The sequence below is a fragment of the Rhynchophorus ferrugineus genome, unplaced genomic scaffold (assembly GCF_030347505.1).
Source record: "Rhynchophorus ferrugineus isolate W39M unplaced genomic scaffold, kcgeb_rfMv2 rfM9, whole genome shotgun sequence".
NCBI lineage: Eukaryota > Metazoa > Arthropoda > Insecta > Coleoptera > Curculionidae > Rhynchophorus > Rhynchophorus ferrugineus.
Genome location: NW_027472588.1, coordinates 4,436,445 through 4,453,243, shown reverse-complemented (window position 1 = coordinate 4,453,243; position 16,799 = coordinate 4,436,445). Strand labels below are relative to the sequence as shown.

At 34.0% G+C, this 16,799-nt stretch overlaps 1 protein-coding gene and 1 non-coding gene across 2 annotated transcripts in view; one reads left to right on the top strand and one right to left on the bottom strand.

Moving 5' to 3' along the window:
* Positions 1-16,799, bottom strand: part of LOC143201951 (protein big brother) — a 60,752-nt gene that overhangs the window by 15,976 nt on the left and 27,977 nt on the right. Inside the window, exon 3 of the mRNA XM_076413185.1 lies at positions 10,946-11,170. Coding sequence (XP_076269300.1) covers positions 10,946-11,170 — 225 coding nt within the window. The remainder of the gene's footprint in view (positions 1-10,945; positions 11,171-16,799) is intronic.
* LOC143203282 (U6 spliceosomal RNA) lies at positions 14,228-14,332 on the top strand. The gene has a single exon (XR_013007306.1). It is a non-coding gene; the product is annotated as a U6 spliceosomal RNA (small nuclear RNA).

The following is a 16,799-nucleotide window of genomic DNA, read 5'->3' as shown; positions in this document are numbered from 1 at the left end:
TTTTGTATTAAAAATGTAAGTTTTTACTTTTTAGTGAGTGACAAAATATTTTATTTTTCACTTTTTAGTGTTAGATATTTACTCAATAAATTACGTAGTTATTTTATTAAGTCTTGTAACGGATAGCCAAGTAAAAGTACAGCCTGATTGAGGAAAATAGTAATTGTGATTTGACAAATGTTCCAATGAAATTATAACAAAATAGCTACAGTCCTGTTCAACGTTCTAACCACTACACTATAGAAACAGTTGCCTACAACGTCTCATACGATGTGGTTATTGTTTAAAAAGCAAACTCACTGACTTTTACACTGAACTACATCCAATGTTTCGTCACATCAGTTCAGCAATTACATTCTATACCAATATCTGATTATTTTAGATAAAAAATATATGAAAACATTGCACGTGCCATGTGCATTTGAAATTTGAGGTTTTCCCTCGATAAAAAAAACGTCCATAATGGACGGAGAAATTGGTGAATATACATTAAAAAATATATACAGCCGAACATCGAACCTCTTCCTTTTCCGAAGTCGTTTAAGAAAAGGAAGTGATATTCGGATTCAGTACAACCCGAAACATAAAAATCACGTCACAAAACCAAAACAGTTTTAGAAATGATTTTTGCAGAGCCGTGCTATCGTTGGAACCTTGAAAACAATTTGTTTTTATGTAATAAATTAATATTTCCCGAGAAAAACATATTTTTACGAGTTATACAACTAATCAGTTTCGCTTACACTCCTTCACGGATGAATTATAATCAATAAATCCAAGCAAACAATATATTTACCTTCCCAATGACAAGGCGCGTAATAAAAAGGCATATTTCTGACCCTCGAATTGATAGATTCGTAAAACTGGGCCATTCACATCCGCCCATACCTTACCCAGAACCCAGGAAAAAAAGCACAAAAGTGTTCCGTAGCGTATTGAACAATCCGCTGGCTCCCTTTCATCCTACTTAACTCCTGTGCCGAATTCAAATCGCTCCCAATAATGCCATTGTGATCGCAAACTGACCGATGCTAGAGTCCTTTGTCCGATTTGCACGGGACGTCGGATCGTTTCGCCGAGTGGCATCAATATCGCCGCCCGACAGATGATTTATTGGCAGAGGGCCGACCCTTGATTGGTACCGGCTATTGATATTGCAGAGGCTCGACAATATTTAGACATTTTCCGAATATTTATGACTAATAGAACGTTCGAATGTGTTAATTTAGATGTAGGATCTCGTTAGCAACGGGGGGTCATGATATACTCAAAGGATATGTTCCTCCGTTTTGTATTTACTACATATCGTGATGACTATATTATTCAATTCAATAAAATTTACAGGAGAACAGGAAAGAGTCGCTGGGGGTCAGATCTGGAGAATACGGTGGATGAGGAAGCCATTCGAAGCCCAATTTATCGATTTTTGCCATTGTTTTCACTGACTTGTGACACGGTGCATTGTCTTGGTGAGCAACATTTTCCTTTTCTTCAAAGGCGGCCGTTTTTCGGCGATTTCGTCCTTCAAACGGTCCAACAACGCTATGTAATGGTCGCTGTTGATGATCCTTCCATTTTCAAGGTAGTCAATGAAAATATATTCCATGCGCAACCCAAAAGACAGACGCCATAACTTTGCCAGTCGACTGATGCGTTTTCCCACGCTTTGGAGCGTGTTCTTCGTGTGCAGTCCAATCGAATGACTGTAGATTGGAATTCAGAGTGAAATGATGGAGCCATGCTTCATCCATTGTCACATATCGATTGATCATGTTCCAATACTGCTTCGAATCATCAACTCGTCGTTGTTTTTGGTAAAAAGTAAGCTCACGCGGCACCCACTTTGCACAGAGCTTTCTTATACCCAAATATTCCTGAATGATGTGATGTACACGTTCAGTTGATATCTTTGGAGTGTCTGCTATTTGATTCAATTTCAATTTACGGTCATTCGAAATCATTTTTTAAATTTTTTCGTCGGTAACAACCTCTTTTGGGCGTCTTCGGTGCTCGTTTCACCACGTCTAAACTTAGAATACCAATCCTTAAATTACGAATTCTACAGTAATTTAAGACGAATTTTAATTTCTTTCGCACCGAAATACGTATATTTTAGCAATTTTAGTTTTATCCGAGGTTGACTTCCCTTAACACTTTTTCCATATGTATAGTCGTTAAAATTAGCGATTTTTCGTCATTTTCAATTTTTCATTTCACTTCTATTCAAATAATGGCATTTTAATGAAAGTTGCAGGCGTTATAAATAATTTTATGCTGATTCGAATGATGGATAAATATTTTTAACGGAACCATTAGTTTTTAAGTTACACAATGAAAAGTGTTTTTTCAAAAAATAAAGAGATTTCTGTTTATCTCACGCATACTAGAAATTATAAATTGTACAATAATGTTTAAAAAATTACGCCTTTTTCCATATATATCGTCGAGAAAAATGGAAATTTTCCACTATTTTCAAGTATTTTGCTATAATATCTATTAAAATTATTATGCACTAATGAAAACTATACAGACTATAAATAATTTTACGCTGAATGGAATGGTAGTATAATAATTAATATGAAACTTTGAATTTTTAAGTAATAAAATAAAAATATATAATTTTAAAAAATGAAAAACTTAATGTATCTTAAAAATGATCAATTTTAAAGCAATTTTGTATAGATTTTTAGTTTTAACTCCCTAAAATATATATATTTTGAGATGTTTATCTTTCTTGGAGAAGTTAAATATTTTGGCACTTTTTCCATACACATAGTCGTGAAAATTTGCGATTTTTTATCATTTTCAAATATTGTTCTGTGTTGGCCATTCAAATAATCACAGGTTAATGAAAATAACATGGACTATATAGAATTTTACGTTGATTCGGTTAGTGGTATAATAATTATTACATAACTTTTATTTTTTGAGTTATACAATGAGAAATGTATTTTTAGAAAATAAAGAGATTTCTATTTATCTCACATATCTTAGAAAGTATAAGTTGTACGGTATTTTAAAGTAGATTTTCGTTATTTTCGCGTCAAAATACACGTATTACGATAGTTTTATCTTTATATGAGTTTTATTTTTTTACCACATTTTCCATATATATCGTGAAAATTTACGATTTTCCAATATTTTCAAGTATTTTGCTATAATTTCTATTGAAATTATTATGCGCTAATGGAAACTGTACAGACTATAAAGAATTTTACGCTGAATCGAATGGTTGTATAATAATTAATCTGAAACCTTGAATTTTTAAGTAATAAAATAAAAATATATAATTTTAAAAAATGACTGTATCTTAATATATCTTAAAAATGATCAAATTTAAAGCAATTTTGTATAGATTTTTAGTTTTATCTCTCTAAAATATATATATTTTGAGATGTTTATCTTTCTTGGAGAAGTTATATATTTTGGCCCTTTTTCCATATATATAGTCGTAAAAATTTGCGATTTTTAAAAATTTTTAAATAATGTTCTGTGTTGGCCATCCAAATAATCACAGGTTAATGAAAATTACACGGACTATATAGAATTTTACGCTGATTCGGTTAGTGGTATAATAATTATTAAGTGGTATAATTATAACTTTAATTTTTGGAGTTATACAATGAGAAGTTTATATTCAAAAAATTAGCTGATTTCTGTTAATATCATATATCTTAAAAAATACAAATTCTACATCAATTTAACATGGATTTTCGTTTCTGTCGCCCCAAAATACATATATTTGGGGAATTTTATCTTCTATCTGACAGGTAAAAATGTTTGTCCCGTTTTTCAAATTTCCTCTAGCTACTTACTGTAGGTAGTAAAACCGCTCTATATACCACTCTATGCTGAGCATAGGTGTATATTAAATAGCCTGCAAATATTGAACATTCACAAAATTCATCGATTTTAACATGAAATCAGATATATTTAAGATCTTAAAGATATTTTTCACTAAATTCTTCATTCCTATAGTAAACTAATAATATTTATTGCAAAACAACCTTACCAATGAATTCAGCTTCATATTTTTTCAGAGATTCTGATGTTTTTTTTAATATAATATCGCATTTTTGTATACATCTATGCTATAAGTGAAAGAATTAGTAAATTGTAAAGAATGCAACTGAGAAGTGGTCAGAACAATACCTTAAAAATATTTTAACAATGTTCACGCCTAGAAAATATATTCCCAGGATCAAATGAGACCTTTAAGCGTTTTATTGACCAAAAACAACCCGAGTATTCTCCAGTTTAGTAACTTGATTCCAAAATTAGGCATCGAGAAGCAAAAAACACTATCACTACCTGCCCTATTTGCAAACATCGCAAGGAAACACCGGCGGTAATCTGACCATCGGACCCTACCTGACCCCGATGATGATACTCATTCAAATCGCATACACCTGTGCCCCGAATATTGTGCAAGAACTTCACGAAACGAGCCTAGGTGTTATTAAAAGATTTAAGTTTCGCTTTATCGCTCAAATGGACGCTCTTTAACGACACAAAACGTTCTTTCGCTCGGTCACGGCTTCTCGATCCTTATCGTGGGAATAGATGGCGCAACGTTCGCTGCATTTTCCTCCTGTTTCGAGGAAATAGAGACGGGCGTTGTAATTACGACGTTTTACACTTCACCGGCTCGATAAAAGGGAAAAGAACGTGTCGCTTAAAAATGTTTTAAGGGCTTCTTAACTATCAATTTGCAGTAATAAAACGTTTAATTTGGAGTTATCGGTTCGATTCCTCTTATAACGGATAGTTCGGTTTAAAATAAATTAACGCCTTATATTTTAAGTAGAATAAGAATATATAGTATATATATATATATATATATATATATATATATATATATATATATATATATATATATATATATATATATATATATATATATATATATATATATATATATATATATATATATATATATATATATATATATATATGACAACTAATCAATTTCGGCGATCACCTTTCGTTTCGGAGAATACTCATGATGAGGAAGCAAATCGAAGCCCAATTCATGGATTTTTGACACGGCGCATTGTCTTGGTGAAGCAGCACTTTCTTTTTCTTCAAATGCGGTCGTTTTTCGGCGATTTCGTCCTTCAAACGGTCCAATAATGCTATGTAATAGTCGCTGTTGATAGTCCTTGCTTTTTCAAGGTAGTCAGGGAAATGCGCATCCCAAATTACAGACGCCATAAACTTGCCAGCCGACTGTTGCGTTTCCCCACGCTTTGGAGCGGGTTCATCGTGTGAGGTCGACTCGGATGACTATCGACTAGACTTCACATATCGACGCAAAAACTCGGGTTTATTACGCTTAATCATCTTCAAACACTGCTCGAAATCATCAACTCGTCGTTGTTTTTGGTGAAAAGGCACCCACTTTGCACAGAGCTTTCTCGTATCCAAATATTCGTGAATGATGCGATATACACGTTCAGTTGATAATTTTAGGGTGTTTGCCATTTCATTCAATTTCAATTTAGGGTCAGACAAAATCATTTTCTGGATTTTTTAATGTTTTCGTCGGTAACAACTTTCTTTGGGCATCCACGGCGTTCACCGTCTTCGGTGCTCATTTCTCCACATCTAAACCTAGCATACCAATCCTTGATGGTTGATTTTCCTGGGGCAGTGTCCGCAAACTCGGCATTAAGCCAAGTTTATGTTTCAACTGTATTTTTTCCTTTCAAAAAACAATACTTTACCAACACGCGAAATTCCTTTGAGGGTTAGGGTTAACTATATAAAAAACTTATGGATTTAATTCTAGTAGCGCCATCTATATTTCAGGGCGGGGACTTTTCAATTGACCTGTTATTTATATTAGTTTCCACAGAGCATCCCCATAATTGTATTCCATATGTACATAGACTACAATATTTGCTTGTGTCATAGGAATTAAGATGTGATAATAGCTTCTTGTGTAATTCCTTGAACGAACACAGCAAAATACTTGGGCTTGAAACTGATTACCAAGCTCAAGAGGAAACAACATATTTTACAGAGCAATTATTTTACGGATGTAGTATGTGAACTATCATAAACTGGAGATCCCTTTATTCGAACATCAGACAAACATTCAAAAAATCCAATTTTCTCATTCCTCGCCCTCCACTACAAAAGACCAACGTATCCGTCGAGTTTAGAGCGATGGGGAGTTTTGCTTTATTACCGTCACAGAGATATTTTGATTTCAATTAAACGGTTTTATTGAATCGCAACCCTTCGGAATGCTATTATCGACCCCCCAGCATCGCTGCCATGCCGAAAGGGGTGCCGGAGGGAGTTCGGCCACCCCAAATTGTAAAATCCTCTCGGACAGTAATCTTCAATATTGAGTTGTGCTTTGTTCAATTATTTTATTCTTATTACGTTTTATTTTATTGTTCGGTTCATTCGTATCCTTGCATCTTTTCTATTGACGTATTTATCTTGTATTATACCCATATTATTGTTATTAAATATTATTAGTCGTTGTCAATTAACTTACAATTTTTCTGCACAGTATCTTAAAACTAGGTAACAGATGGTGCAAAAGACCCGCTACCATTTTGTGACGTTTAGCTCAGTTTCATTTTAACCACTGTGTTGTGTAGACGTCCAAACATTTTATGGACAAACATATGCCACAAGAACGAGCAGAACTAGTGACAATATTTGTTGATAAAAATCGTTCCATTATTGCCACTCAGCCGAAATTGCGTCAAAAATATCCTAATCGTCCAGTGCCTCACAAAACCACAATTTATCATTTACATGCGAATTTTCGACAGTACGGTACAACAGCAGACAAGACTCGTTCTGTTAGACAACACATGTCCTCGTAACGCTGAAAATGCGGCTCTGGTGCGCGATAGTGTTGCAGAGTCTCCAGAAGCATCAATTCGGAGACGTGGTTCCCAATTACACATTTTTGCACGCAGTTTAATGTAAATTTTGAAATCTGATTTTAAAATCTTCCCGTACAACATTCAATTAGTCCAAAAATTGCTACCGAGAGACCATATTCAACGAGTTGAGTACGGTAATACAATTGAAATTGAAAATTTTTCGTCTAAATTGATAATGGCCGATGAAGCCTATTTTCTTCTCAATGACCACGTCAATAAATAGAACAGTCGGTTTTGGGGAACACAGAATCCTCAATTAATTCATGAAACATCATTGGTCTCTATTTTTTTGAAAATGACCAAGGTGTTGCTGTTAGTGTTACTGCTGAAAGGTACCAAGACATGATTTGAAATTTTCTTGCGCCTGAAATAGAAGAGCAAGGACTAGAGGACATGTGATTTCAGCAAGATGGGACCAAAGCACAGCTCGTTCAACAATTCAATTAATGAATGACGTTTTTCCACGAAAACAGATTTCGCAAAGTAACGATTTAGCATGACCAGCCAGATCTCCGGATTTAACAGCACCAGACTTTTTCTTATGGGGTTTTTTAAAATCAAAAGTTTATGTGAATAAGCCTCAAACGATTCAACATCTTAAAGACAATATTCGTCACGAAATTCAGCCTGAGATTTTGCAGGAGGTCATGAAAAATGGCTTAAAAGAAGCCGAAAGTTGCATAGCGAATCGCGGTCAGCATTATGGCCGATATAATTTTTCTATCATAACGAAAAAAAATATAAAAACAAAATAAAATTTTCATCAAAAAACGCCAATTTTTACCAATTTTCTACGATATTTCTACGAGGTCTCATGCTGTAGTTAGCGCTTAAAAAGCAAGCTGAATGGCTTTTGCACTGAACCACTTGCGATTTTCCGTCACATCAGCTCAGTAATAACATTATACACAAATATATTTTAGATAAAAAATATGTGAAAACTTTGAAAATGTAAGACATTTATTCAAAATATTTTCCATCATTTCTACAAGTTTTTTTCCATATGTTTTAGCAGCATATCGATACCCTGTCAAAAGAATGTCGATGTTCGTTTGGCACCATTGCACTTATAAATATATCAAAAATACAAATACACTTTCTGCTAAAGCTATAAGAAAGTTATCGTCATATCCGTTTATTTTGACTTTTCTGGCATCAACTTTTGATACGTTTTACTAGTAAAAAGAGAGTTTTTTTATTTAGTGACCTATCATTGTATTTTTTCTCTTTTCTTAAATTTTATAGTTTATCCATCATATAACATTAGTTAAACTATGTGCTTTTTATTTTTTAATCCTTTTTTACTTATTTTTTAACTAGTCTTCATTTATTTATAATTTTGCTTATTTCTTACCAATTTAGGTCAATATATTAAGTGCTTATATATTTTCTGGTCCCTCTCTCATATTATAAAGGCATTTATTCAAAATATTTTCCATAATTTCTACAAGTTTTCCCAGCTTTTTAGCAACAAACCGATAGCGCGTCGAAAGAACGATGTTGGTTTGGCACCATTTCACTTATAAATATATTTTCTTCAGTATTTCAAAACGATACGCAAAACAAGGCATGCTGCATTAATCTGAACTGGTAATCAGAAAACACTATGTCTGGTGAGTACAATGTATGAGGCAGAACTTGTTATTAGAGCTGCAACTATGTATTTAATCTTCAAACTTCAGCATTTGTTCGAGCGTTGTTATACAAAAAGACCACTTTCTATCTGCTATACTACTCACTCTTGTTGCTAATCTGTTTTGCAACAAATTGTTGTTGATAAAAATCCGTAGTAACTTTAGTGTGGTTTTAAAATCTCGATCAGTCTAAAAGTTTTTTGAGAGTTTGCAGTTTCATCAATATTCATATGTATCAATCTCATTTTAATTCTAAGCTTTTAAGAAAGCTCTAAAGCCCGGGCAAAGCCTTAAATCCACTTAAAATAACGCTACGGGGCCTCCGAGCCCGACATATTGTTTAGAATTCATTAGCAGGGATCAGACTTCCCCTTTCTGGGGCGAGGGAGGCGTCGTCGATTGTTTTTCAGGGGGATCGAAAGACAATCTGCCGGTCGTGATCCCGCACTAATTTCAAATCCTCGGCAAGTGCGACGACGAACAGGCGACGAGAGAAAAAATGAATCGATTATTTTTGAACGACCCGTCAATTAAGCGAGAATAATGAAGAAGGAAGAAAAGAAGACGTCATCAGGTACAGAAAATAATGCAAAATTATCTGACTTGAAAGATCATACCGTAAGTGTGAACATCTGTCAACAATATAACCTTAAATTATTCGAAATTTTTGTATCGGTATTCAATATTTCCGTTTCTTCTTTCGAGTTCTGATATCGGCAAGGGTCATTTGCTGGTAATTTTTATCTTACTTCTTTAATTTAGAGAAATAATAAATGTACAAGTCTATGGTAATTGTGACAGCTTTACATTGACCACAACATTCTTTCCATCGATCATAATTCCAAATCACATGCACTGTCTTCCTTAGAATGAAGGGTTTCCTTTTGTTCACTTAAATCGACTTTTTATGTCATCAGCAGACATATAGATAACTAGTAATATGCTCTTCCATAGGCCTTTTGCAGAGCGTTTATCAAAATAACATTTTAAATTAATAACATGATTATTTATGACAAAAATACTCAAAAAAAAGTATCTCTCTGCCTTTTGTCTCTCTGATAAGTTGTTGCTAGTAGTTTAGTCAGAATCGAACAGCTTTTGTTGAACAATTCCTTCATACTTCTAGCTAACTTCAACTTCCTTAGCATCAATGCGGGCTTTTTGCGACTATTTGTGAAGTTTCATCAAAGATTGATCAGTTATTTTTAGTTTCGACAGCGACTGACATTACATTTTCCATTCTCAACTCATGTGAAACCTGAGCAACCTGTGTGAAGATCTTTTTTTGGTACCCAATCTTATGTGTATGATTCAAAACTATTTTTTAATCGATGTCTAATTGCTTAGCGAAGATTCCTGATGAAATATGTCCGTCTACCTTAGTATGTTTAAGAGTTTTATCAACTTTTTCAACGACTTCATTGTTAATATTGAACTGACGTACATCTAAGCATTCAACGCCATAAATACCATCCAATTTTCGATCAGTAGGATAGATTTTTCGATTAACACTTCTTTCTTCTTCTTTTCCCATATCAAACAGCACTGTCCCCAATAATTTCATAAAGTATCACATAGGATTGGCATTTTTGTTATGGATACTTTCGGATTATTTTATGACTAAAAATTTTATATAGTCCGATCAACGTTATTTTGTACATATGTCATTTAAATTTATGACTCTAACTCTGAGTTATTTCGGTTGGGCTCGGATATACAACTATATATTATTTACAAAGAATTTGTAAGATGTAGGTAAGCGACATGAACTTCGCCGGGTTATCTGGTAATATTTAAAGGTTGAAATTTATAGATAACATTTTAATATTCAAAAAAAATCATAAAGTAAAAAGCAATCATACACAAAACAATAACTTAAAAAGCGAAAACGAGAAAAACAAGGAGACAAAGCAACTTAACCTAAATAAAATAAAAAACGAAAGCATTTTCTCTATATTCAGTTTAATTAAACTATATTTACAATCATATTGCGTCTTTCTATATAATACAAACAAAGATAAGACAAAAAAACAAACAAATATACCTTTGATTTATATACACCACTCTGAAATAAGTTATCTTAAACAAAAACAAACATAATGATATTGAAATAAGCTAAAAATGTGTGGTTAACGGTGTAACAAGAGACGTTCAAGCTAAATAATTGTTGACTACAAATGGAGAAAGGTACTTGAGAAGAATTGATTTTCGTGTGTATATATATATATAACAAAATTACATAAAAATTTCCAATGTACAGATATCACTTAACATTCTTTTGGTATCTCTTGCCGTCTCTCTGATTATACAGAGCTAGACGCAGGAATTTGAGTACACTCTAATATAAGGTCGCGGCATTGACATGCTTGCGCTGCTAGGTCCTGCAGCGTGTAGACGTACCTCATCCTGTTCCGGTCTATCCAACCGATATCTCGATTTGTTGTCTTCGTATTCTCGCAGCCTTTGAGTGTATCGTTCCATTTGCTCGCGTAGGATGGCATCTTCCCGGAGGGCTGCCTCCTCGTCGAACTCGATGCAGCCGACGCCATCTAGTCGTTCCAGATCTATCCAACCGCGCCATCTCACGCAGACTCCGTTCATGATGAAGCAGGATTTTATATTCACCTGAAAAAACAAGAAAATTACGTTATTATAAATGTATAGTCAAAAACATTTTGTATTTATTGATTTAGTATAGACCCATCAGCCTCCTGGACTATATAGGGTCTGTTCACAGTTTTAAAATGTACATTCACATCAGTTAAAGTACAAATAATACAGTACATAAAAATATAATTTATCTAAAGCAGGGTCTAGTCCAAAAAATACGCTAAATTGCAGGGACTGATAGAGTATAATCGGCCAAAAAAAAAATTAGCCGTTGGTCGAGTACAAATAAATAACATTTTTATTTGCATTAACAAGTTTATAACTATAGTAATGAAATTGTTGTGTTATTCTTAGAATTGTAACATACATTAGTTTTAAGATATGGAAGAACAAAGATAGGTACGGAATGTTAGGTTAAGTTTTATAATGTATAAATATTCGTGAATGATATGACGTACACGTCCAGTTGATATCTTTAGAGTGTCTGCTGTCGTTAAATTTCAATTTACGGTCGTTTGAGACTATTTTGTGGATTTTTTTTAATGTTTTCGACGGTAGCAACCTCTTTTGGGCGTCCACTGCGTTCACCGTCTTCGGTGCTCATTTCACCACGTCTAAACTTAGCATACCATTTCCTTGATGCTTGATTTTCCTGGGGCAGTGTCCGAAAACTCGGCATCAAGCCTAGTTTTTGCTTCAACTGTATTTTTTCCCTTCAAAAAGTATTTTATCAACACGCGAAATTCCTTTTTATCCATTTTTTTCACAACAACAAAAGTTGCTTTACACAAAATGCTATAATTCACAAACTAATCATCCGACAGCTTTCAAATTTATACTCGCATCTTTTGAGGGTTAGGGTTAACTAAAAAATATATGGATTTAATTCCAGTAGCGCCATCTATGTGCCAGGCCGTGGGCCTTTTCAGTTGACCTGTTAGTAATTACTATTTTCATTCGACAACTTTTTTAATTATCGATAGATACCAATACAAACTGTAATGTGGATCCAATGGTAATTTGGAGGAATATATTATGTAAGGTTTTGAGATAAAAACTACAGTAACCAAAAAAAAAAAAGAGGAGATAGAAAATATGAGCCAACATCAAGTACTAATCAAGTGTAAATATTTAAACAGCATCAATTTTGTTTATACTAAGAATATTAAGATTGTCCATCAAAAACAGTAGCAAAAATAAATATTAAAATTAGTAAATATTCTGTATGGGCTTGACCTAAGCATATAATATATATAATATCATATCAATATAATCTCTATATAAATATGGTGTTTTTACTAACAATTTACAAAGAACATGAGTTTTTATTTTCAAAAGGTTATAATGCTTTAAATTAACATTATTTAAGATGTATAATACCGGTGCACGATGATGAACTGTATGGCCTTGACTTTCTTGGGAACTACTATTATAGCATATATTTGATATCGCTCTTTCTTCGAAATCATTTTACTATCAAAAATCACAAAGAATTTCGTCATATCCTGTTTTCTGACATTCCTACATCAATATCTCTCATCTACCTGTATTTTCTCAAAAATACCGACATCGTGTCGAACCCCAAAAGGGTCCCAAGTCCTCGATGACCATTATTAATACATCAACAGTTGCGATTTATCCGAAAGTCATCCGTCCCCTTGTCAGGATCGCTACAATTACTCCCCGAGCTGTCAGATTTTATGCGTACGGTGACGTTTTGATGAATATTTTCCGTCTCCGACCTACGTTCGTCTTTCTTCGCATTGAACGTTGTTGCATTCGAATATAACGACGATTAAAATTAATGAGAAACCTGTTCTGGACACCGTCATGTCATCTAATCGCACCTAACGTCACCAGTACTGGTGAGTCATACGCGCATACACAGTGGTACGTTGATGATATTGTTTTAAATGAATTAGTTAAGTATCAAGCGCTTGTTTCCACTCTAGCCATCGCGGGAGAATATAGAGAAAAACGTCGGTCATCGCATCTGTCAGTATTTTAAATACTGCACCAAAAAACCATGCTTGATCATCATCGAACTCTGATTTACAACGTGACGTCGCGAAAAGGATTAAATGATTATTAATTATACTCCGTCTTCATTGAAATAAAATCGAATCAGTTTAATACTAAGCCGACCACATCGTGTTTTTTTTTGGGTATGAAATTTCAAGCGCAATATAATAAACGATCAAAATTAACGGCATGAATCACCATTCCGTTCACGATTTCGCATTAATATTACTCGTTGTAATTGTTTTCGACGGTCCCACTTAACATATACATCGAATCTGATACCTAGCACGCTTAAGAAGTGACATTATGAAAAATAAAACCGATCGAACCGAACGTGTTTATTTATTGTGTGTGTATGTGTTGTTGAAGGGATTTACAACTGGTAACAATATCGGACGGTTCTTGTCGTTGCACCCGGTAATGTAAAGGAAATTAAAAAGACGACAAAGTTATTTGATATCAAAGAGGTGACCTACGGAATATTCATTGTCAGGGTCATCGTAAATCTTAAAAACAACAGGTCTCGGTAATTACCAACGTGTATTTCATCAATATCATTGACGTTTAACAATTTTCCCATATCGTTTTAGTTTTCATAAGTACGATACTTAATGATACAGTATTCGTTTTAGCAATGTCGCCGTTGGGATTCGAAATTTATCTACTACTGTGCTATCTGAAAGTTATTTAAGAGCTGGATTTAGATTAAACCCGAAAAATCATTATCTGCAATTTTATATATCCTCCAAGCACTTGTATGTCCTTGACATCAAAATAACCACTTTTAAATCGTTGAGTCCAAAACCGACAATTGTAATATGACGGAGCAGCATCACCATAAGTCTTCAAAAGAGTATGATCTTCAAAAAGATCTACACTGATGATTCATTATCATCTTGTCTTAGCAGTGTCGCCGTTTCGATTTTTCGAAATTCATCTACTGCTGTGCTATCTGAAAGTTCTTTAAGGGTTTGAGTAGGGTTAAAAATAAGCCTGAAAATTAATTGTCTTCGAAATTTTTTGGTCATTCAGGCAGTTCGACATCAAACTCATCTCTTTAGAGAAGATTAGCACAAATGATAAAGATACAGAGAAGATTAGCACGACCCCTTCGTAAGGGTAATACGCAAAATTCTGGAAGGGCCTACAGATTGTACTGGAGATTCCAGAGTCCAGCGATTGGTTGATTTTTACTGACTCGCTGAGTTCTATTCGGGCAAATGAAGTTGCAACATCTACCGTATTATTATTGGATAGAAGAGAAGAGTATCAATAGTCTGGGTCCCCAGTCACGTGTCATGTGAAGCTCTAAGATCCATCGTTGAGATAGATATGACATACCCAGAAATGTCGCAGCTCTCTTTACTACAAACAACATCAATAAACTTTTCAATTATCTACGTAAAATCGATTTAGAATATTCTATTTAATCTAAGTTCTCTGTAATGTTATTTAATTTTATTTTAGAGAAACTAAACTATTTTATCTCTGTAATATATTAATATATTATGTATTATGAATTATGTATCATTTACATCATTTTTATTTTATTTTTAAATTGTTGATACCAATTGAAATATGAAGGAGCAGAATCATCATACGTATCTAAAAGTATTTGATAAGCTTCAAGTGTAACCACATAACAAAAGTAACGAATGTCACCTATTAACCGGGAAAACACCTACGAGGGTCACTATATTTCGGGAATAGGCAAAAAACCAATAGTTAAGCTACGAATATATTTTTATTGTTTTTCAAAGTACTCGCCACGATAATCGATACACTTTTGCATACGCTTAAACGAATTTTCAAAACATTTATTTCATTCCGAATGAGGTATCCTCAAAACATGATTTTATTAACGCTTCAATAGCTTCTTCTGACGATGAAAATCGTTGACCACACAGTTTGTTCTTCACGGATGGGAACAAAAAGAATTCATTGGGTGCCAAATCAGGGCTGTACGGCGAATGACCAATCAATTCGATGTTTTGACTGCTTAAATAGTCTCTTGTTTGAGCCGATGTGTGAGAGCTCGCATTGTCATGATGAACAATCCGGCGTCTCTTGTTTGTTTTCCTTATTTCACCGAAGACTTCTGGCAAACAAATGGTTGTATACCAATCAGAATTTACTGTTCCACGATCCTCTAGAGGCACTGTTGCAAGATATGACCAGATTTCCCGAAGAAATAGACCACCATTTTCTTTGAAGTGCTTCGTGCGCGAACAAATTTTGTTGGATTTGGTTGACCTTGGAACACCCATACTGCTGCTTACCTTCGGGCTCATACAAATGTATCAGTGATTCGTCACCTTTTTATAAACGTCTTTCGAAGGACCGCGATCGAATTTCTTAAGCATTTCTTTGCACCAATCGACACAAGCCTTTTTTTGAGCGATTGTCAAATTGTGTGCATCATCATCAAATCATCGCACGAAAATGTTCAACTTTCAACTAAATATAAAATAAACAGATAGCGCCGTGCGACAAAATGTTCTGAGTACGTATATCGTCAAAAATGTCAAACTTTACGATGGAACCGTCATGACAACAGTGTTGCCAACTGCCGAGATATAAATAGTGACCTGCGTATTAATTTAGTAGTTTAACAATGGTGAATCTGTACAACTTTGACTGGTGATGATCCCACATACAAAAGAGGACGAATCATTATTTATCAACGTTGTTTAAATTTTATAAGCTGTTAAAACCCGATAAAGTTATTACAAGCAATTGCCATAAACACTGATTAGACTAATCATAGATAGAAACTAAGGACAAATGATCCAACCTTTATAATTAAGTATCTCGTCAAATGGGCGATGCCATTCATATTCCCCCGTATAACTAAATCAATTTAGGTCGTAAATAAAAGCCCGGTTGCTATGATACCGTGACTAAACATCATTGAATTGGACCAGGAAGGTACCAGGTTGTTAGGCTCGCTTTCAACCGCGTCCCAAGCCTCTAAATCGAGCTATTATCACGTACTTTCAGCGTCGAACGACAAAGGCCATCTTTATTGCGCAAATTGGTCTTTGGAAACGTTCGGACCGGTCACTTCCGTTTGTCATTAGGGATGTTTATACAGGCGGCGGGGCGGACAACCCTGGTCTAATTGTTACATTTTCGGTGAAAATTTGTTCTTTATTGCGTCAGGATTGAGAGGGTGCATGATGGCTTACGTTTTACCACATATATCTTATTATATCTGCTGTTGGTTTATAGATATGTAAATATAATTTCGCTACTATGAATGTTCAATGTTTATGACCAAGAAATGTACTGAAAATCATTTGGAGTATCAGTCCAGTTGTAGTTTCGATATTTAAAAATGGTCATTGCGATAAAGTTAGCAGGGAACGCTGTATTCTAATCTAGAAATGTGAATAGTTTTTCAAAATTTTAATTATTGTCGGAGATATAGTTGTTTAAGTGACGCAGCAACTTAAATTGTCTGTAAAAAGCCCCTTAGGGACATATTTATTAAAAAACTTTGAAAATATGAGAAAATAAATCGATTGTTTGATATTTCTATATAAGAATATCCCTTTAAACAAGAAATGTCAAAAATAACTGCGAACCATTAAGATATATTATAAAAATAAAATTATCCAAA